At 45.5% G+C, this 20,544-nt stretch overlaps 2 protein-coding genes across 6 annotated transcripts in view; both read left to right on the forward strand.

Moving 5' to 3' along the window:
- The window catches only part of LOC149874291 (uncharacterized), a 49,595-nt gene extending 47,804 nt beyond the window's left edge, over positions 1–1,791 (forward strand). For 3 of the 5 annotated variants that reach the window (XM_090059494.1, XM_090059488.1, XM_090059470.1), the window contains one exon: positions 1,588–1,791. In XM_090059494.1, coding sequence (XP_089915620.1) covers positions 1,600–1,791 — 192 coding nt within the window. In that variant the 5' untranslated portion in view covers positions 1,588–1,599. Of the gene's footprint in view, positions 1–1,566 lie in introns of all 5 variants that reach the window. The other 2 variants (XM_090059461.1, XM_090059480.1) reach the window with 1 other exon arrangement.
- BCL9 (BCL9 transcription coactivator) lies at positions 1,750–17,184 on the forward strand. Its single transcript, XM_090059448.1, has 7 exons — positions 1,750–1,890; positions 3,837–4,153; positions 5,490–5,679; positions 6,127–6,226; positions 6,592–8,836; positions 11,040–11,300; positions 12,974–17,184. The coding sequence occupies exons 1-7, from the start codon at positions 1,838–1,840 to the stop codon at positions 14,089–14,091; spliced, it is 4,284 nt and encodes a 1,427-aa protein (XP_089915574.1). The 5' UTR covers positions 1,750–1,837; the 3' UTR covers positions 14,092–17,184.
- The last annotated feature ends 3,360 nt before the right edge of the window (positions 17,185–20,544 follow it).

Raw genomic sequence — 20,544 nt, forward strand, 5'->3', positions numbered from 1 at the left:
GTACTCCAGCTGCGGCCTCACTAAGCTGAGGAAAGTGGGAGGATGACATCCCTGGTTTTGCTCGAGATGCATCAGTGGATGCATGCCAGAGTTTGGTTTGTTCTGCCGGCCATGGCATCACATTGGTTGACTAGATTCTATACTTGTAGATTCTGCCTTGTACTCAGATTCCAAGATGAGGGTCTTTTCCTCCCATGTTGAATGGGGGGTGGGGTCCTCATCTTGGATTTGAGTAAATAAAGTCCGTGGAGTTTGCAGATACGATTGGAGTGCATCGTGTGTCTGGCAGCAAACTAAACCACTGAAGATCTTTTTGCAGAAATGCTCCCTGTGTTAGTGGGCTTGTGAAGGTAGGAATATTGAGCAAATGGACTGGAGTCATCAGTGTTCCTCCAGAAAGCCAGGGAGATAACAGAGAGGAGAATCTTTGGATAAAGGTCCAGAGAATAACATTGGATTGAGGCTACATCACATGACATTACTACACATGTGTGACACATCACCACAAGACTGGTGTTAGGAGCTTGGGAGCTACAGAGTCCAATATCATAGATTTGGCAGCAAGTCATGCCCCAGTTTCAGTGGCCGAACAGTGTCTGATGTTTCTAATCTAATCTTCCATATCAACACATATACAAATCAATTTGTATACCCTAAATACCCTTAAAATACTAGTTCCCTCAACGCACAAGACCCTGCTGGCCAGATTAGAGTTATTTTGTTTCAGTTGGTTCATGCTTCTTTAATGCTGAGAAGGAATACAGGGAATATTTACACTTGAATAATATTTAACTAGTAATGCTTAATACGTTAACAATACGAGACAGAAATTTGTTCTAAAACAATTTTAGCCTGAAGGAAAAAAAACATTTGTGTTCAGTAGTTTGCTCCTCTGTGAACACGGAATTAGCTCTGTGTTCCTTTACTGCCAGCATCACGCATGTTGCTTCTCCTCAGAAAGATACTGGAAAATGCTCGTTTTGAATAGGAATCTCAGTAGCTTGCACAGTGTTGCTGAATGAGTTCAGATGGGCAGCCTTCTAATGGCCTGTCGGCCTTTCTAATAGAGTGATTCAGGCTAATAGAGTCGTTCGCTTCCTGAACACAGCTAGTTATTCACAGGTGGTCAGGGAGGCACTTTCTTTTAGTGTCCTGTACGCTGTGCAGCACTACTTAACTATGTTGTGTAAGAGGGGAAGAAAAAAAGTTCATGTTCTTCTGAGCAGCAAGTGGTGGCGGTGGCTGTTTGGACCAGTGGGCAGGTCCTCTTAATTCTGTGTGGGATCTGCTGAAATAATCATACGCTCAGACTGCAAATACAAAAAAAAGCCCCTAATTTCTCTCTTCCCTGCTTTGTTGAATCCCATGTAACTTTGGGAGGAAGGAGAATTGCCTCATCACCTCTGAGCGTAATACCTGGCCAGAGCTTCCTCCTGCTTGGAACCAGCCACAGTCTTCTCTGGTTGTGAACTCCTTTGCCAGACCAGGGGGGTGGCAGTTGTTTTCCCTTTGCTAATGGGGGCGGTTCATTCCTGTTCCTTACCTGTCTTCTGTTTTCTTCCTATGGGTGGGGGTGGTCGGACACAGTGCGCCCCGGAGATGCGAGACTTCCCCTCAGCGGCAGGAGGCACGCATCTGGAGAATGTTGGAGCGGCAGGAGGGAAGTGCCCCGCACAAAAGCAGAGAGGAACAAAAAAGAAAAAGGCAAGCGGACGGACAGCACTGAGAGGCGCGTGTGGCAGAAAGTGCTGCAAAGCTGCCCGTGGCAGCCGGCTCCCCAGAGGAACTTGACGAGAGCCCATCTGTGTGTGTGTGACTGTGCTCAGGACTTCTGTCAATGCATTCCAGTAACCCCAAAGTGAGGAACTCCCCGTCAGGAAACGCACAGAGGTAAGAACCCACAGCCAACTGCTTGGGAGTGGGAGAGGCACTGCTCTGCTGCAGCATTTGCCAAAGACTGGAGCAAGATGAACTGCTTCTCACTCCACTTGAAGCCCTGCCTGCAGAATCTTATCCTATTAAGCAGCTCTAAGGTCAGGGGTACTTCCTGTTTCCCTCTCAGTTCAGAGGTAGATCCATACCCCGCACAATCAGGTACCACATGTCCTCTGCCCTGGTGGTTCTCAACCTTTTTTGTACCAGGACCTATTTGTAAACATGGATGGCCAGTCTCAACCCAGTGCCCCCCATCCTCAGGCCTGAGCCCCCCAGTATGTGGGGAAGGGGGTGGGTATGTGGGGTAGGGGCTATGTGTATGGGGCATGCAGGGTCCCAAGCAGCCCCTTGCAGGCTGGAGCTCTGCCAGACTGGGGGAATAGCCATGGTTTCCCACAATTTTCTCCTTTAAAGGAGAATCAGTTTTAAAGTTTGTTTATCCATGTTTAAGTTTGTTTGTGTTTGTGACCCTCTGCTCGTTACTCTTGTAACCCACTTTTGGGTTGTGACCTACAGGTTGAGAAAACACTGCTCTCACCCCCTCATGGTCTACCACAAGCAGGTGACCAAATGATTGTGGAAAAATGGTTATCCTGCTTCTTCCTGTCCTGTTCTCTTTCTCACCTTCAGTTCCACAATGAGATAACTACATAACACAGGACCTGTGTGCTTACACTTCTGTGCACAATGCTTGCAGTGGCCTACTGCCAGGAGCAGCATGGGCTGATTCAAATGACCCAAACTGCATCTATCCACCTTCTCTTGCAGTAGCTTAGAGACTGTTCTCTACTGGTTTGGAAAGGGGGAAGCCTTGAAGGCCAGTGCTGTGCAGGACATACAGTGTAGTTTGCTTGACAGCATCCTCCAGTCAGGAAGAGCTGGGAGTAACTTGGGTGAAGTGCCTCTGAAGCAGCTGTCTGTGCAACTGAAGTGAGGATTGTGAGGCTATTATAGTCGCTGCCTTTTGAAGCATTGGTTGCAGAGACAAATTGGCTTCCCAGAAGATCCTTGTGGAAGAAGGGGAGGTGACACTGGCAAAAGAAAGGGTTAGGAGGAAGGCAGGACTGTGCATGCAGGAAATCCAAGGAGAAAATACAGTTTTAAGATGTTGTCTGTTTAATGGAATAGAAGGTGGGGAAAAGGTTGTCCTGAATATCTTGGCAAGCTAATGAAGCTTTCTCCACTCCATTTTGCCAGGGGTCTGTATAGAGACAGCTTACTCCTCTTTCCATGTTCAGAGGCAGGTTGTAGCTGGCTTAATAGTTTTCATAGTCAGTGGTTTGTATTTTCTTGGCACGTTGCCCTGCCAAGCACTGAAATCATGCTGACTTTCTGTTGCCTTCTTTTGGACTGCCTTGTGGTGGGTTTCTCTCTTCTGTGATCCCAGCTCTATTATGTCATTTGGGTGTGAACTCTAGTGTGGTGAACTTTATGGTGCCCTGTTTGTTTACTCTTTGAGCTGGTCTTGGTGCGAGTAGCTTCTCTGTGTACATAGAAACCCTTGTCTTTATTGACAGAAGCCCCAGAGGTGGTTCCTCATGTGACTGAGCAGTTTCTGGGATCTGGCAGGCCCGCTGCTGTTTCTTGTGGCTTCTTGAGAAGGGAGATCCTGGTTTGGATAACCCTTCCAAGGCACGTTGGAAAGTGAAGCTGGATAACACTAAATATGGAGACGTTTCTTACTCATCAGCAGCTGTGTGGTAAAAGGTGGCAAGGGCTACTGCCACAGCTTCTCTTTATCCTGTTTTCCAACAGAATTGAATGAATCCACTGTCTGATGCAAGAGATGAGGATTTTTGTGGGTGATAGTCGGACCAATTGCATGTTTGTGATGATGTTAATCTGTAGTCTGATCTTTCTTTCTTTCTCTCCTCCCCCCACCCTTTTCTTTTCTTTTTCAGTAGCCCCAAATCAAAGCAGGAGGTGATGGTCCGTCCCCCCACAGTGATGTCCCCATCTGGCAACCCCCAGCTGGATTCCAAATTTTCCAACCAGGGCAAGCAGGGGGGCTCGACTAGCCAGTCCCAGCCCTCTCCCTGTGACCCTAAAAGTGGAGGTCACCCCCCCAAAGTGCTCCCTGGCCCAGGGGGAAGCATGGGGCTGAAGAATGGGGCTGGAAATGGTGCCAAGGGGAAGGGGAAGAGAGAGAGGAGCATTTCAGCAGATTCCTTTGAACAGAGAGATGCTGGCACTCCGAATGACGATTCTGAAATCAAAGGTATGTCTGGCAGAGGAGGCGCATGCATGTAACCATTGGCATGAGAGCCACCTATGAGATGATCAGTTGCCTAGCAAGTATTAGCAAAGCATTTTTCTGCCTGAGAGGTCTGCCTGTCTGTGGCTATAGATGAACATAATGATATACCATTTGAAAAGGGGGAGGAAGGGGGACTTGATGCTTAAGAGCATGTGTTCGTTAAATAAAACAGGTTTAAACTTACAGTGGTTTAGCTCCGCTCCCTTTAGCAGAGGAACGGGCAGATGAAACAATTAGAGGAGGTTATCATGAGCCAGTGTAAACTAGCATGAATTTAAACTGCTAGAACTGTCCACACCTTTTGTGTCCAAGCCCAAAGCATCTAAAAGTTGAGATGGGAGAGAGTAGGGGCGGGGAAGATTTCTGCAGTTGTTCTGTGTTCAAATGAAGCGCAGCCCTGGTCAGGTGGGAAGTTGGTTCCTTAGAGCTTTGGGGAATATGAATAAAAGTTGTCAGTCTCTTTCCATCCTGCTCTGTCTGTTGGCTTCCCAGGAACCATTCTGTTTCAGGTGGAGGGGGAGGGTGGTAAGCAGTACACTGCCAGTTGGACACGAGCCAGTTTTGTGAATGGGGATGGATAAGTTACATTGGGTGACAGGAGCTAGGCTTGTTTCTGCCATTGATCTTTTAAGTGAGGCTGGGCCTCATTGCACGTTGGCTCTTCTAATGTTGAGTACAACAAAAATTTCCCTGGTCCTTATGGGAGGGATATGACATTTAATTGTCTGCAAAGTGCTTTTGAGTCCTCACAGGAAAGCTGGTTCAAAACTGCACAGTTTTTCAAACCGCTACATGATATTGGGCCTTCCAGGATTTGCATGTGTGTCTTCTAGAAGACTTGACAAAGTGACAAGAGACGGATGTGTTTGTGTGTGAGGTGGCTGAGTTTTTGGCTGGCATGAGCTAGAAGCTGTGTGGGCAGTCTGACAGTACAGCAGGCTAGCCTTCAGGTGGCATGAATAGCAAAAAAGAAAGGTCTTATATAAAAGTGTTTCCACACAGATTAGAAGGATTTAAATTTTTATTTGCTTACCATCTTATTTGTTAGGTAGTCAGCACCTGGGAGCTTCAGCTAAGATCTAAGCAGCATGAATGTCGTGCCAGCAGAGCTGCTTACTGTAGGCAGGAGGAAGCATGATGTAGGCAAAGACTGTTAGTACTGGCTGGGGGAGGAGTATGGACTCATAAGAATGATGGCATGGTGCCAGCTAAGCATGAAAGCTGGGGAGGGTGACAAGCTTCCTGCCAGCTTCCAAACTGAAGATTTCCTGTTTTACCACCTCTTCTTTCCTTCCAGACTGCAACTCAGCTGACCATGTGAAGTCCCAGGATTCCCAGCATACACCGCACTCTATGACTCCTTCGAATGCTTCAGCCCCAAGGTCTTCCACCCCTTCCCATGGCCTGACTGCCACTTCAGAGCCATCTAGTGGGCAAAAGACTCCATCCAAAGTGGTTTATGTCTTTTCTACAGAGATGGCCAATAAGTGAGTAAATGGTTGAATATCCTTGGTGAGCGTGGCTTGCCAATTCCATCACCTGTAAGTCAAAGAATGTTTCTTCCTTTAAGTTCTCTGTGGGGCTAGAAAATGCTTGCAGATACAGCATCAGGGGAAGGGCATTGACACCTGCTAAATGATGATTGTTTCTTCCTCCAAACCTAATTTTCAGCATGTGTTGGCAGAGAAGCCTGTTTCATGGCCTCTGCAGTGGATGGGTGTAGGGGTGAGTTACCTGGTAATGTGTACTCAAAATAGTAATTACTAAGACTATAAACACTGAACCTTTACTACTTTTATTTCTCCTCTCTTACACAAAAAGGTTCAAAATTAGCATGGCAGTTTTCTTTTATCCCTTCTGGTAGCTGAAGGTGAAAGGGATTTAAGAAAGAAAGCTACCAGTCTTTAGCCTCACCTGTGTTTGTCTGTCTGCAGGGCTGCAGAAGCTGTGTTGAAAGGACAGGCAGAAACCATCGTATCCTTTCATATCCAAAACATCTCAAACAGCAAAGCAGAGAGAAACACTGTCCCCCTGGTAGGATGCCTCTTCATAGGACTGTGTGGCTGCTATTGTATATGTTGGGGGAAAGATTGTGTTTTAAAATGCGTGTTCTAGATGGGAGAGAGTGGTGTTCTTGCTTTTAGGGGATGGAAGGGGTGGGGATGGTTTGAGGCATCCGTAGTCTAGGTTTTTTGTTTGTGTTTGTTTGGGGGTGGGATGGAGGGGATACATTAGCATTATGGATTGGTATTTTCCTGCCTCTGGACTCATCCAGCAGGTACAGGAATGGGGTGTAAATGTCATAATTCATATCTTTGCGTGATACTTGAGCAAAATGAACACTGTTGTGTTTGCACATTGTCAGTTCTTGCAGTGAAACGCACTGCTCTGTCTTTCAGAACACCCCAGTCACGGCACTTCGGAATGAAACCAAGCCCCTGCCGCAGCCACAGCCACAGCCTCAACCCGCTGCCCCACAGGACCAGAATCCTCCCCAGAATGCCAAGATACAGCCGACCCCACCTGCTTTGGCACCAGCATCCAAATCCACTGCCCCCTCGTCATGCCCCATTGATCAGGATAGCCCTGGAGTAGAAAGCAAAGTAATGTCTGTGGGCAGTCCTGCTAACTCTACCCCATTGCAGACTGAGGGATTTGGGCAGAGTTCAACCCCCAATAATCGAGCAGTCAGCCCAGTCTCCCAGGGGAGCAACAGCTCTGCTGCTGATCCCAAAGGTCCAACCCAGCAGGTATCTGGTGGGGACCCATCCAGCTTGGGTGAGAATCCAGATGGACTGTCTCAAGAGCAGCTAGAACATCGAGAGCGCTCGCTGCAGACTCTGAGAGATATACAGCGTATGCTTTTCCCTGATGAGAAGGAATTCACTGGAGGGCCAAGTGGGGGGCCTCCCCAAAATCCAGGGGTGCTGGATGGTCCCCAGAAGAAACCTGAAGGGCCAATTCAGGCCATGATGGCTCAGTCCCAAAGTTTAGGCAAAGGGCCTGGGCCTCGGACAGATGGAGGGGCTCCATTTGGCCCTCAAGGACACAGGGAGATGCCCTTCTCACCGGATGACCTGGGGCCACCACCCATGAACTCCCAGTCTGGACCAATTGGACCAGACCACCTGGATCACATGACACCTGAGCAAGTGGCTTGGCTAAAGCTGCAGCAGGAGTTTTATGAGGAGAAAAGGAGGAAGCAGGAGCAGGTGGTTGTGCAGCAGTGTTCCCTCCAGGACATGATGGTCCACCAGCATGGGCCTCGAGGGGTGGTGCGAGGTCCCCCTCCTCCTTACCAAATAACCCCTGGGGAGGGCTGGGGACCTGGAGGTCCAGAGCCCTTTGCTGAGGGTATGAATATATCTCATTCTCTGCCCCCTAGGGGCATGGCCCCTCACCCTAACATGCCTGGAAGCCAGATGCGCCTGCCTGGGTTTGCCGGAATGATCAATCCCGATGTGGAAGGCCCCAATGTCCCCAACCCCACATCCAGACCTGGGCTTTCAGGAGTCAGTTGGCCAGAAGATGTGCCAAAAATCCCCGATGGCCGAAACTTTCCTCCAGGCCAGGGTGTTTTCAGCGGCCCTGGCCGAGGGGAGAGATTCCCAAATCCCCAGGGCCTGCCAGAGGAGATCTATCAGCAGCAGTTGGCAGAGAAACAACTGGGCCTTCCTCCTGGCTTGAACATGGAAGGCATTAGACCTGGCATGGAAATGAATCGGATGATTCCTGCACAGAGACACATGGAGCCTGGGAATAACCCCATTTTTCCTCGCATGCCAGTTGAAGGGCCTATGAGCCCCTCCAGGGGGGAATTCCCAAAAGGGATTCCTCCTCAGATGGGCCCTGGTAGGGAGCTGGAGTTTGGAATGGGCCCTGGCAGCATGAAAGGGGACATGAATATGAATGTTAACATGGGCTCCAACCCACCCATGGTACCTCAGAAGATGAGGGAGGCTGGAGTGGGGCCAGAGGAGATGATGAAACTGCGTCCGGGTGTCTCGGAGATGCTCCCCTCTCAACAGAAAATGATGCCCTTGCCATTTGGAGAGCATCCCCAACAGGAGTATGGCATGGGTCCCAGGCCTTTCCTTCCCATGTCTCAGGGCCCAGGAGTTGGCCTTCGAAATCTCAGAGAGCAGATGGGGCCTGACCAAAGGACTAACAACCGGCTCAGTCACATGCCGCCACTACCTCTCAACCCCACCAGTAACCCTAATAGCCTCAACACAGCTCCCCCAACTCAGCGCAGCCTAGGACGCAAGCCCTTGGATATCTCTGCAGCCAGTCAGGTGCATTCACCTGGCATCAACCCTCTAAAGTCTCCTACCATGCGCCAGGTTCAGTCTCCCATGATGGGTTCTCCCTCGGGGAACCTCAAGTCGCCTCAGACTCCATCCCAGCTGGCGGGAATGCTTGCAGGCCCAACGGCAGCAGCAGCTGCTGCTTCTATTAAGTCTCCCCCCGTTCTGGGATCTGCTGCTGCTTCACCTGTCCACCTCAAGTCTCCGTCCCTTCCTGCACCTTCTCCTGGCTGGACTTCTTCTCCAAAGCCCCCACTGCAAAGCCCTGGGATCCCCCCAAACCACAAAGCATCTCTCACCATGTCGTCCCCAGCCATGCTGGGCAATGTGGAGTCAGGTCAGTGCTTTTTGTTCCATCCTGATGCAGATTTTGTGTTTATAGTCAGCTTGAAGTGTGAAGAAAGAGACTGGGGGATTTGCAGAGATTTCCTAATGTACGTGTATGTGGTGGTTGGAGACGAGCTTTCTCTGCTTAGGCAGTTGTCTTTGCCAACTTGAAGGAGGCTGTTTCTAGGCTCAGAACGAAATGGGTGGGTGCATGAGTGGAACTTGGAGCAAGTGCTGCAGTATGTTGCCTCTTTCTCTCTCCACTTGCATGCTGTGAATGTACTTGGGCTGTGCTTGTCCTAAAGATGAGGCTTGGGCATTTCTATCAGTCTGGAGGAAAGGGTGAGGGAGATGGGGTATGGGGAGAGGAGAGATAATTTTTAACAGAAGAACTTTCAGCAGTTTCCCTTTGCCAACCTGCCACTAGTTTCTGAATCACTTTGGCATTCTGGAGAAATGTTGCCATTTTAAATCACAGCAGCAGTTTGAAATAAAGAGATTTGTTGGGAGAATGAGGAAGCAAGAGGTACCTTTTAATAAATATGGACTGTATGAGCTCTCTTTCCAGGTACAAGAATTGTAAAGGTTTTCTAGGTTCCCTTGACACAGCCTTCTGGGAAGAGTTTCACTGACCTGAAACCAGATTTTGACTTGTTTTGTAGATAGCTAAGGAGGTGGTAGGTAGACTCTTCACATCCCTTGTATGCCTTCAGCTGATTAGCATAGCATATAGAAGACCTCATCCCAGGCTGGTGTCCCTGCTGTGCTAAGTGCTGACATCTTTGCAAAAATCTAGTTGGTCTAATAAAAGGTATCACCTTTACCCTGAGTTCTGATGCCTTTTGCCTCTAGACCAGTATGGCTACAAGCTAGATACCTTTCCTACCTCAGAGAACTTTAGCAGAAGATCTGTAAATGTGTTTAAGTTTGTGGTCTGTCTTGCCTCTCTGCAGCACCAGTCCCATCTCTCTCCTCTATGTTCAAAGCTTATTGGTACCTGAGTCTATTCCTTTGGTAAGCTTCCAGATAAGCAGGTCCTTAGCGTGCAGGGTTTCTGTGCAGCAGCAGTCGCAGAATCGGTGTGGATCCAGCCCTCTGGAGCTTTTCGGTTTGTGAAATCTGACTGCAGGAGTTGGAAAGAAGCATGTGCAAGATGCTTGGTTACGCTGCCCTCTAGTGTCTCAAGAGGGTGATAAATGCACCGAGAGAGAACCACAGGCGTATTTCCTGCTTTAAAAAAATTGATTGTGCTTGTGACTCTGAAATGTGCACGTAGAGTTGCAAACTTCTGTGGCAACCATAGACTTCTTCAGATAAGTCATTTAGTCCTCCTTTTCAGAGTTGTTTGTCTGCCATATACCTCATGGGGTGGGAGGGTGGAATCTGGAGTGTTTGCTGGTAGTGGTTTCTGAGGCTGGCTGTTCAGTTTGCGTCATGTTTTCGGTTCAGATAACTGAAGCTTGAGTCAGGCATTAGTCTGTGTCCATGCTTTGTGCCTTGGGACCTTATCCAAGAGCAGACTTTCTATGATGGTGCATGTTTTTGCATGTCTTTTTCCTTGTTTCTGTTTTGTGGTGCATTTTGCTTGTGTCATAACATTTATTTTAATTAGGCCCTCATGCTTCAAAATTGGCCTAAGCAGATGGAAGTGTGTTAGTGAAGGGACATGGAGTTGGGAAAGGCATAAAACTGTTTCTGGTTTTTGACAGAGGGAGGGAATTGTATGAAACTAATAAGAGCAGATTAACTCCTTGGGACTCTCACTGAAATGAGCTGTTTATGTAAAGGAATGAAGCTTAAATCAAAATAGGAAATTTTTACTTTTAGCATCTAATGGCTGTCCAGAACTTGCAAGAATGCCTGTGCTGCACTGACCACTAACTCTGTCTCTTGGCTACTGTCTTTGCTTACACTTGGGGCATATCCTGAAGGAAAGGGAAAAGAATTGAACTAGGAATTGCAGCTGGCATTTGGGAAAATGTTTTCATCTAGTTAACTGCACTTCTGGATTTTTTTCTTGTAGTGTGTGCAAGGCACCATCCTTGGAGAGATCTCCTAGATGAGAATCAGTGGGAACTTCAGATTAGATCTCACCATACTGGTACCTTTCTTGAACTTAGTGAGATTCCAGGAGAGGAATTAAAAACAAAGCAGCAAACAAATTATTCCAAAGAAAAATGACTAGATGGGGGTTTTGTTTTGTTTTTTTTCAGGTGGTCCACCTCCTTCCACTGTCAGCCAGTCTGCTCCTGTGACACTCCCTGGAAATCTTCCCTCTAGCAGCCCCTATACAATGCCTCCCGAACCCACCCTCTCCCAGAATCCCCTCTCTATCATGATGTCCAGGATGTCCAAGTTTGCCATGCCCAGCTCTACGCCGCTTTACCACGATGCCATCAAGACTGTGGCCAGCTCAGATGATGACTCCCCTCCAGCACGTTCCCCAAACTTGCCATCGATGAACAATGTACCAGGTAAGAAACGGAGGCAGCATAAGCAAATGCTGTCAGGTAGCATAAGGGAGCGTTCTTAGAAGCTGCACCAGGTGGGAAGGACGATTAATATAGATTGCTTTGAAGAGTGTCTCCATGAAATGCTTTTGAGGAGGAAGAGTAAATTCACAGACTGGAGTTGCTGGAATTATCTTTTTGCAACCAGATTTTTTTTTTCTTTTTTGCATAGTGTATTCCAACAGTGTCTGTAAACCTTTTCTATGATGAGGTAGGTACTGAAATCAGTGGGAGTACCTATGTTTAATGAGGACAGCTGGTGTGAAGAAGTTTCTGGGATTAGACATCCAGGGTGCGCCTGCGTGAGACAGTTAATATGTAGTAGACTGATTTGTCTGTGCTTTACAGCATCGCAGCAAAAACTGTGTTATGCTAATGTGCAGTAGTATTAGTCTACTGCACATTAACTGTCATGAAAAAGGCATTCGATTGAGTTAACGTAATGTAGGGAAGCCTACTGCGCATTTATTTAGTACTTCCTTCTGCAAGTACTAAATTTAATGTGCAGTAGGCACCGTGCATTTAATGAATGCATCGATGTGCCCACAGCGTGCTAGCTGGGAAAAGATTGTTCTGCTGGCTTTACCCCGTGTTAAAGAAGTTCCATCAATTTCCATAGACACAGGACCATCTATTCTTCCTCTTCATCTATTTTCCGTATACAGCTACTATTAGAGAAGAAAAGGTTGGAGTGCTTCCCAAGGACATGCACCTTCTTGCACAAGGAATGCAGTGCGGTGACTGTTTGGACTGCCAGAGAAAGGGAAAGTTATTTTGTTCCTTGCACAGGGATTAGGGAAGAAGGGGAGGAACTTTTTGTCCCCTGGGGTTGTAGACTTGTTGTATAATGGATGAATGTATTTATATTTGTGATCTTGCCTTTTACTGGTCAAGAGTTACACTCGGGTATAATATTGAAGTGGGGCTTTTCTAAACTTAAAAAAGCACCCAGCTAACAAAATTGAAAAAGATGCTGACTGGATATCCCAGGGCAAGGTAATGAACTGGTAGTGGATATATGGAGAGTTCACCTGTTTGTCATTGGTTCACCATCAGCCTGGGAAAACAATGATTAGAGGTGATGAAGTATCTAAGGAAGAATTGACTAGTTGAATAGATACTTGATGACAACTTTAAGCATGTATGATCTACTAATAACAATACACATGACCAATATTATTCAGTTAGCTTTAATTATGGTAAGACAGCTGTCTATCATGTATGTTTGGAAAGGGATGTTCGGTCACCTTTCAGTGGACAAATGCCTGTGTATGTTGACAGACGTATTGCACCCATTTGTCACTGATTGACCCTTTATTGGCAACTTTGACAAAACTGAAGAAATAAATTGGATTTAGATTCTGCTTTGAGAGCAGGGTTCTATCAAAGTGATGGGGTGCTGTGTATGAGGGGAGATTTAGTGATGCTTATGGCAAACCTGTACTTTTGTAGTTAAATAAATTTGCATTTTGCAATGTTGCTATTCTGGCATTTTCTCTAGCCCTGTGTTTTTTGCAGTTTTTTTTGTTTGTTGAAATAGTGACTAGGAATTTTACAGAAAGTTCTTGTGTCTTTATTTACTATCTCAGCTCTAAATGGTTTTCTTTTCCTTTTGTTTTGTGTGTTTTTTCCTTTAGGAATGGGCATTAACTCTCAGAATCCTCGAATTTCAGGTCCGAACTCAGTGGGTTCGATGCCAACCCTTAGCCCAATGGGAATGACCCAACCTCTTTCCCATAATAACCAGATGCCCTCTCCAAATGCAATGGGACCCAATATACCTCCTCATGGGGTCCCTGTGGGACCTGGCTTGATGTCACACAATCCGATGATGGGGCACAGTTCCCAAGATCCTCCAATGGTACCTCAAGGACGCCTGGGCTTCCCGCAGGGGTTTCCTCCAGTACAGTCCCCTCCACAGCAGGTGCCATTCCCACACAATGGCCCCAGTGGAGGCCAAGGCAACTTCCCAGCTGGAATGGGCTTCCACGGAGAAGGACCTCTTGGGCGTCCCACCAACCTGCCCCAAAGTTCAACGGATCCAGCACTTTGCAAGACAGGAGGTCCTGGTGGTCCAGACTCCTTCACAGTTCTTGGAAACAACATGCCTTCAGTTTTCACTGATCCAGAGCTGCAGGAGGTGATCCGCCCTGGAGCCACTGGAATACCAGAGTTTGACCTGTCCCGGATTATTCCATCAGAGAAGCCTAGCCAGACACTGCAGTATTTCCCTCGCGGGGAAGGTCCAGGTCGCAAGCAGCCTCAGGGCCCTGGGCCTGGATTCTCGCATATGCAGGGAATGATAGGAGAGCAGACTCCAAGAATGGGAATAACGTTACCTGGCATGGGAGGTCCGGGGCCAGTGGGAACTTCTGACATCCCCCTTGGAACAGCTCCGTCCATGCCAGGCCATAACCCAATGAGACCGCCTGCCTTTCTACAGCAAGGGATGATGGGACCTCATCATCGGATGATGTCACCAGCACAAACGGCAATGCCTGGCCAGCCCACACTCATGAGTAATCCAGTGGCTGCAGTGGGCATGATTCCAGGCAAGGACCGAGCCCCTGCTGGGTTATATAGTCATCCAGGCCCTGTAGGCTCACCCGGCATGATGATGTCAATGCAGGGCATGATGGGACCCCAACAGAACATCATGATTCCCCCCCAGATGAGACCCCGAGGTATGGCTGCTGATGTTGGAATGGGAGGATTTAGCCAAGGCCCTGGAAATCCAGGGAACATGATGTTTTAAGCTGCTACCCTAAGACTGGATGTTCACATCCTTGTCAAGATGAGATTCCACATCCTGAGGGCCTTCTTGGGAGCTTCAGGAGTACAGTTTGGCCATGCAATAGGTGAAAAGAGACCAGAGGACACTTTGGGAAATTTCGAATGTATGGAATTACCTGAAAAAAAAATCATTTTAACAGGTTGTTTTTTTTTAAGATTTATTTTTTAAAAATTATTTTTGTGGACTTGGGTATCCCGTGATGGCACCTGCTTTGAGAATCTGTAGCTGTATTTTGAGAATTGCCATTTGTCACAAGTTGCACCATTCTCTGTATGTTTACGTCCTTTGGACTGGCTTCTCCCAGGACTCTTGGTTATTTTTTGGGGGTTTTTTTGTGTACTGTACTATATTGTAAAAGGGATTTTAGCAGAGACTTTAGTCTTTGGGGTGAGAGGAGAATGGGATTCTAGGCTGTTTACTTTAGGTGGAGAATCCATCTTCAGAACTTCGGACTATTTTCCTTCAACTCCAATGTATAGAAAACCAAACTATGACCTCAGAGCAGAGTATTAATGAAAAGCACAAAAAGGAACTTAAGTTCAGTGAGGGGAATCTTTTAAGAGAAATAAATAATAAGTTAAGGACATATTTTTCAAATTATGGAGTGCTGTCCAGCACCTTCTGTCTCTCCCTCCCACTCCTTATTAAATAGGCTTCTCTCTCCGTCCCCTTCTGTCTCCTCCTATGGCAGCTGCAATACATTGTGTTATTTTGGGGAGTAAATCTAGGAGAGCCTCTCCCTGTGGGCAGTTTTCCCACTTTCAGGAAGGGGCTGGACTTGGACGCTGTTACATCCCACAGTAGTCTCTCTCACTGTTTCCTATTCTCCTTTTCTTAGAAACCCCAAGTGATTTTATTAATGTGGGAGTGGAACAGACACTAAAAGTTATCCAGGATTTTTTTTTGTGGTTATTTTTTTTTTCCCTCCCCAGCGTAAAACGTTCTGTGTAACCTCCATTAAATTTGGTACAAAACCACTCGCCAGGGCTGTGGTGTCAGAAAAATAAAATATATTGTTTCTTACAAAAATGAACTGTCTTTTTTATCCAATGCAGCAGTGTCCTGTGTACTTCAGGTGACTGGCCATCTTGTTGCTTGTTCCTCTTTATGACTGCAATCATGCTTGAGGTTAGATGGGACTTGCTTTTGTAGGTTTTTGGAGCTGCTTTGTAGGTGACTGTGCCCCCCTCTCAAGTCACTTCAGCTGTACACTTCCCCCTGGACTGAGTAGAACTTGTTTTTCTTGGAGTTTAGCCCTTCCTTCAAAGGGGCAGATCCTAGAGATGCTGTCCACGGCCTCCTTCAGCATTTGAGGGCCTTCTGGGACAGTGGTTCTTGTTGCAATCCAAGGCAGCTATCTCCAATCTGTTGCAACAGTATGAAGGCATGACACCGGCAGGTTCTCTGTTTTCACTGCCAACCTTTCTAACTGAAGCACAATACATGGTTTCTTTGTCACGCTGAGTGGCCCTGAGTGAGTTGAGGTCTCTGACTTATGGGTTAGAGGCTGAGGTAAAGGGGGAACAAGTGAGCTTAAATGACAGAGGTAATAGATAAATCCTCAGTGAACAGATTTTTTATCTAGACAACCCTGCTGGGTAAATTGTTGCCTTGCTGCTGTTTCATTGATCGCTCCTTAATCCGCTGTCTGTTTTGTCAAGCCTCCTGAGAATTTCAACAATCAGTTTACAGTTGCATGCATGGGTGGGGTGTGGGGGGGGGAAGACTAGATACTAAAATACTGATTATGAGTTTGGATTCATTCGCAGAGCTCTGGAGACTGAAATGTGTTGTGCAGAGGACCTTAAAGATACAACGTTGTTCTGTGGCTCTTTGCTTGAAACACATGGTGTTTTGTGTCTGCTCCTTCAACATTGCTAGTTCAGTAACAGTTTTAATTTGTTCCTTCTTCCTGCTACCATTGTGTCAAAACTATTTCAATAAGTAGTTAAGGTTAGTTTGTCAAAACTTGTAATTTGCTGTGGAGGACAAATGGCTTTTGACTTGTTAACCAAATTTCTTGAAAGTTAAGTGACTCTTAATGTGCTGGAAAAAATTGCTGTCCATAGCAGTTCACTGATTTTTAGTCACTTAATACTGTGGATGTAACAGAATAAGTGAACATGTGTACCTTTGCATGCACGCATCCATGAAAGTATATTGGCTCTTTCAAAATTCACCTTTGTGCTGTCACTAAATTTGAAACTGTTTCTGGTGGGAATGGTTCTGTGACAAAATATAGTATATGTTGTGATGGCTCCCTCTAGCAGAGAGAGCAGGGTGCTTGCAGCTTAGGTTTGTCAAGGTTTAAGTGAGAGCTACCAGTGACACCTTGAATTTTGTTAATACAATGCAAAGTACCATTTTTAAATGGCTGTATAGCATCCCTTTGAGGAACTTGCATGGAAAGTGTCATAGTGCAACCTTTTTAAGTGTTAACACTCTTGCAATATGACTTCTGAATCTTATTTTTATATTGTTGAATAAAGTAACCTTTTTGTTTCATTTAGAAATACCCTGGAGTTTGTTTACAATCTTCCACAGTGCTGCTGTCCCCATTGATACAACCTGAATAGAAGAACCTTTGAGAAGTCAGGGTGATCCGCTGTAGCTGGGGTGGAGGAGCGGAGAGAATGCACAGCTTCAAAGCAGACCCTGGTGGGGTTCATAGTAGTTGAAGAATAGTCAGAAAGGGGTGACAGAGCTGGAGAAAATCAGCATGTATTAAAGGTTTGCATACTGAGGGTTAAAAAAAATACAGGTTTCAAAACTGCAACATTTCAGGACCTGGTTGTCATCTTGCTAACATTTTTTTTTTTACATTGGGGAAAATCCACTGCCTTTGGAAGAGTTATTCCCCTTTGCAAAATTGGACTCTTATGCTCAAGTGAGAGAAAAAATCTTTGGAATACAGACTGGGCTTCCTTGTTTCTCTCAGCGGTCCCATTCTAGGTTCACTTTACAAATGAAGGGATTTTCTTGATACCAGCCTTGCATGTTTGCTTTGGGATCTGTACATCTGGTTCTGTTTTCTCTACCTCGTAATCAGTGGTGTGTCTCTCCTCCCCGCCCCCGCCGACTCAGCTCTGGTAGTTAAGGTGCAGTTGAAGATGGTAAAGAGGGACCCACTTTTAGTTTTTGTATTCAGTCCCATTTAAAAAAAAAAAATTCAAATCCCCCTCCTGTGTTTATTTGAAAGAATGAAGTAGCTTGGCTGCTCTTCCTCTCTAGTGAAATTGGAAAAGATATTCTGGTGTTCATATATTCCCATGCCAAATGGCTGTGCTGCAGCTCATATGTAAAAAGACACAAATGGAAGCCAGCAGATGGTGCATTGGAAACTAAAGGTAACTTGTGCAAAATCAGAAAGTTGAAATTCTTGGAATCGGTTGGAAGTGGTACACTTTGGCATTGAGAACACTTCATCTGTAAAGTGAATCAGCAGATGCCAAAACAAGATACTGGAGTCATGGGTCATGCTATGGAGTATCAACTCAAAAGCAGTGCAAATGAGGATCAATTAACTAGCTAGTTTTGCTAGTTTAGTGATGGGCTTCTAATAGTATTCAGTAAGTAACTTTTCAGAGGAAAGGCAGGACAGGATGATATCTTTCAAGACTGACATTTCAGAAGAAGACTTGCCACATTTCTCAGATTTCTGGGATCTGATTTTATGTGGGATCTTGAAAGGTAGTGAGATGGGTTACTGCCTGAGTAGCATCTGTGTGTGAGCCTCATGGTTGGGCATGAATTTAGATTTCCACATGTGCTTCTAATTTGATAGAAAAACTAGACCTCTTTAGTTTAGCATCTGTTGTGAACTGCTTAGGCACTCAGGACTACATATCCCAAATATGATGTAAACAACTTCATTTATTGGTGCTGCTTGTGTTAATTTTATCAAGATTGGGCTTGTTCTCTTTTTCTAACAGGATAAAAAGGTATGCCTGGCTTCTAGTTTCCACAACACTCCACAATTTTTAATACCTTCAAGTCCCTTCAAATACGTTCAACCTAAATGTTCCTTGCCGTGTAATACCAGCAGACAATTAATTACACTATATCCTACTGCTCTGAACTTGTTTGGTATTTCTGGAACAATGATGGCTAAAGCTGGATACATCTCTAGTTTAGTAGCATATGGTGATCTACTCCAATTCAACAGCAGCTACTAGTCAAATAAAAAAAACCCAACTTCCCCCTCCCCCACCCCAATCTTTCATGGTTGTCTGTTCTCTTCACAATAAGGAAGCTTTACTTGAGAAGATCCCACAGGTTTAAAGCCAGCCAGTTTAGATAATTTCCAAGTATTTGTGTAACTAACTATAGTGTTAAGAAATGTGACAATTCATCACCTTGCATAGCTCACTGCATGTTAAACAGCTGGAGTGTCTTTAAAAAAGATCCATTCATACTTTCTATTGCAGGGCTCCTGCCAAATACAACCTATTCACTGGCCACTTACTCTTCCAGCGGCCAGCATTTGAGCACCAAGTTGTAGGCCAGGTTCACCAACAGTGTCTTGGTATAAGAACCAGTTCTTGGTGAGAAGCAACTCTCAGTGTTCTTTATTATATTGTTCAAGATTTAAACTGACATCAGAACTTTACTTCCCAGAATTGTTTCTCCTTAAGATTGGAAGGTGTTTATTTAAAAACCTGATGCCGCTTTCAGGGGGAGGTGGACTGGACATCTTAAATAAAATGTGTATCTCATGAAAGGAGAACAAGCTGCTGAGTTAATTGCATGGGATTCAGTTGCATTACTTGCTTTTTGTTTATGCTAGGATGTCCACTGCATAGTCTGTAATGGTATATCTATACTACAAATAAACAGGTTATGTTAAGCTGTTGTGTTGGCTAGCCCAACTAACTTGGGTTTAAAATAGCAGTGAAGACTTAACTTAGGTTTCCAGGGTTTAGCAGCTCAAGTTTCAACTTACTGGGGAGCCTGAGGTTGAACTTGAACTGCTAATACATTAGTCAACCCAGACTTTGAGAGTGGATGGTTTTGTGTAGCTGAAATGGCCAAGTTTAGACATGCTCCACGCTCTTGCAGAGAATCCTTGTTCTCAGTTTAGACTCTTGAGAAAGAGGTGCATCATGTTCTTATGTCTCAGCTATTTTGTTGGGAATGGTGTTACGTGAGGGAAATGTGAACTAGCTGAGCTGCTTATAAGAACATGATGCACCTCTATGGCCATCAACTCTTTCTCAAGATTCTAGATAACAGGAATTCTCCCTGCAAGAGCTGGGAACATATCTAAACTTTGGCCATTTCAGGTACAACATCCGTTCTCAAAGCCTGGATTGACTAACATCTGTTAGCAGCTCAAGTTCCCTCATGTAAAACTTACCGTTATCATCAAGTCTTAATGACTTCCTCCAGGATAGGTGGTGGTTGATGTTTTTAAATGACACTGATCTGCCCTCAGAAAAAGGAGTTATATATATTTTTTTCCATTGCAGAAGTGTCTGAATGTCAGAATTGGTGTCCTAATGTGCCAGAAACCATGTACACACAAGATTACTCTTAATAGCTCCTGGAAAATGGCCCCAGCCCACAGCGCATTTGAACTTTAGTGTGCTCTCACCACATTGCCTCCAAGTTGTGTAGTAGGAACTATTGCTGCAAGTCACTGGTAATGACTAAAATGTGAGAGCAGCTTCCTCTGAGCAGATTGGAACTTAATTCTTTAATTATACTATTCCCCATTGGCATGATTCTTGTGCTTACAGGTGTTGTCATACTGACTTGGAACCTATGGTCTCATCTAGCCTAGTAGCTTGTCTGGTAGTGACCAAAGACAGGTGTTTGAGAAAAGTGAAAGAAGACCTCTAAGTGACAGATTATGGAATTAATCAGCCTGGAAGGGGAAGCATCTTCCTTACCCCTGATGTGATGCACTGCTTTTAATATGCATTTCATCCTATCTAGGGTAACCGCTTGTCTATTGCCCATATAAATACTATTCCTTTTTTAAATCTGCTGTGCTCTTGGAGTATCTGAGCCACACTACTTAGTTGCAGAGTGTTTTAATTCTTGCTGCTGTTCCCTGTCACTGGATGCTGTTCTGTTCTTGTCGTATGAGAAAAATAATTTCTGTTTTACTTTAGGCATACATTAATCATTGCACCAGACCACCTGTGATGATGACCCGTACCTCTCCTTTCTAAGCAAGCCAGATCTTTCCAATCTCTTCATAAATAAGTCATCTTTTACATTTTAATTGCTTCCATTGCTCTTCCTTGAGCACTTCTGCCATGTCCTACCCAAGCTGCTCAGGTGACACCTGCAGTGACACTTTTATTTTCAGGATGCTTAAAGAACTTGATGGAGAATGATGATGTTTTTTGTTTGGTTTTGGTCTTTCTGACTGCTATTGCATGCAGTGAACTTTAGACTCTGTATTTA

The sequence above is a fragment of the Crocodylus siamensis genome, chromosome 1 (assembly GCF_052110815.1).
Source record: "Crocodylus siamensis isolate JL-2025a chromosome 1, ASM5211081v1, whole genome shotgun sequence".
Taxonomy (NCBI): domain Eukaryota; kingdom Metazoa; phylum Chordata; order Crocodylia; family Crocodylidae; genus Crocodylus; species Crocodylus siamensis.

Excerpts from the sequence above, each read along its gene's own strand:
- BCL9 (XM_090059448.1), top strand. The coding sequence starts at position 1,838 with ATGCATTCCAGTAACCCCAAAGTGAGGAACTCCCCGTCAGGAAACGCA. Across the intron at positions 5,680-6,126 it reads TCTACAGAGATGGCCAATAA|GGCTGCAGAAGCTGTGTTGA; the intron begins GTGAGTAAATGG and ends GTCTGTCTGCAG. Across the intron at positions 8,837-11,039 it reads GCTGGGCAATGTGGAGTCAG|GTGGTCCACCTCCTTCCACT; the intron begins GTCAGTGCTTTT and ends GTTTTTTTTCAG.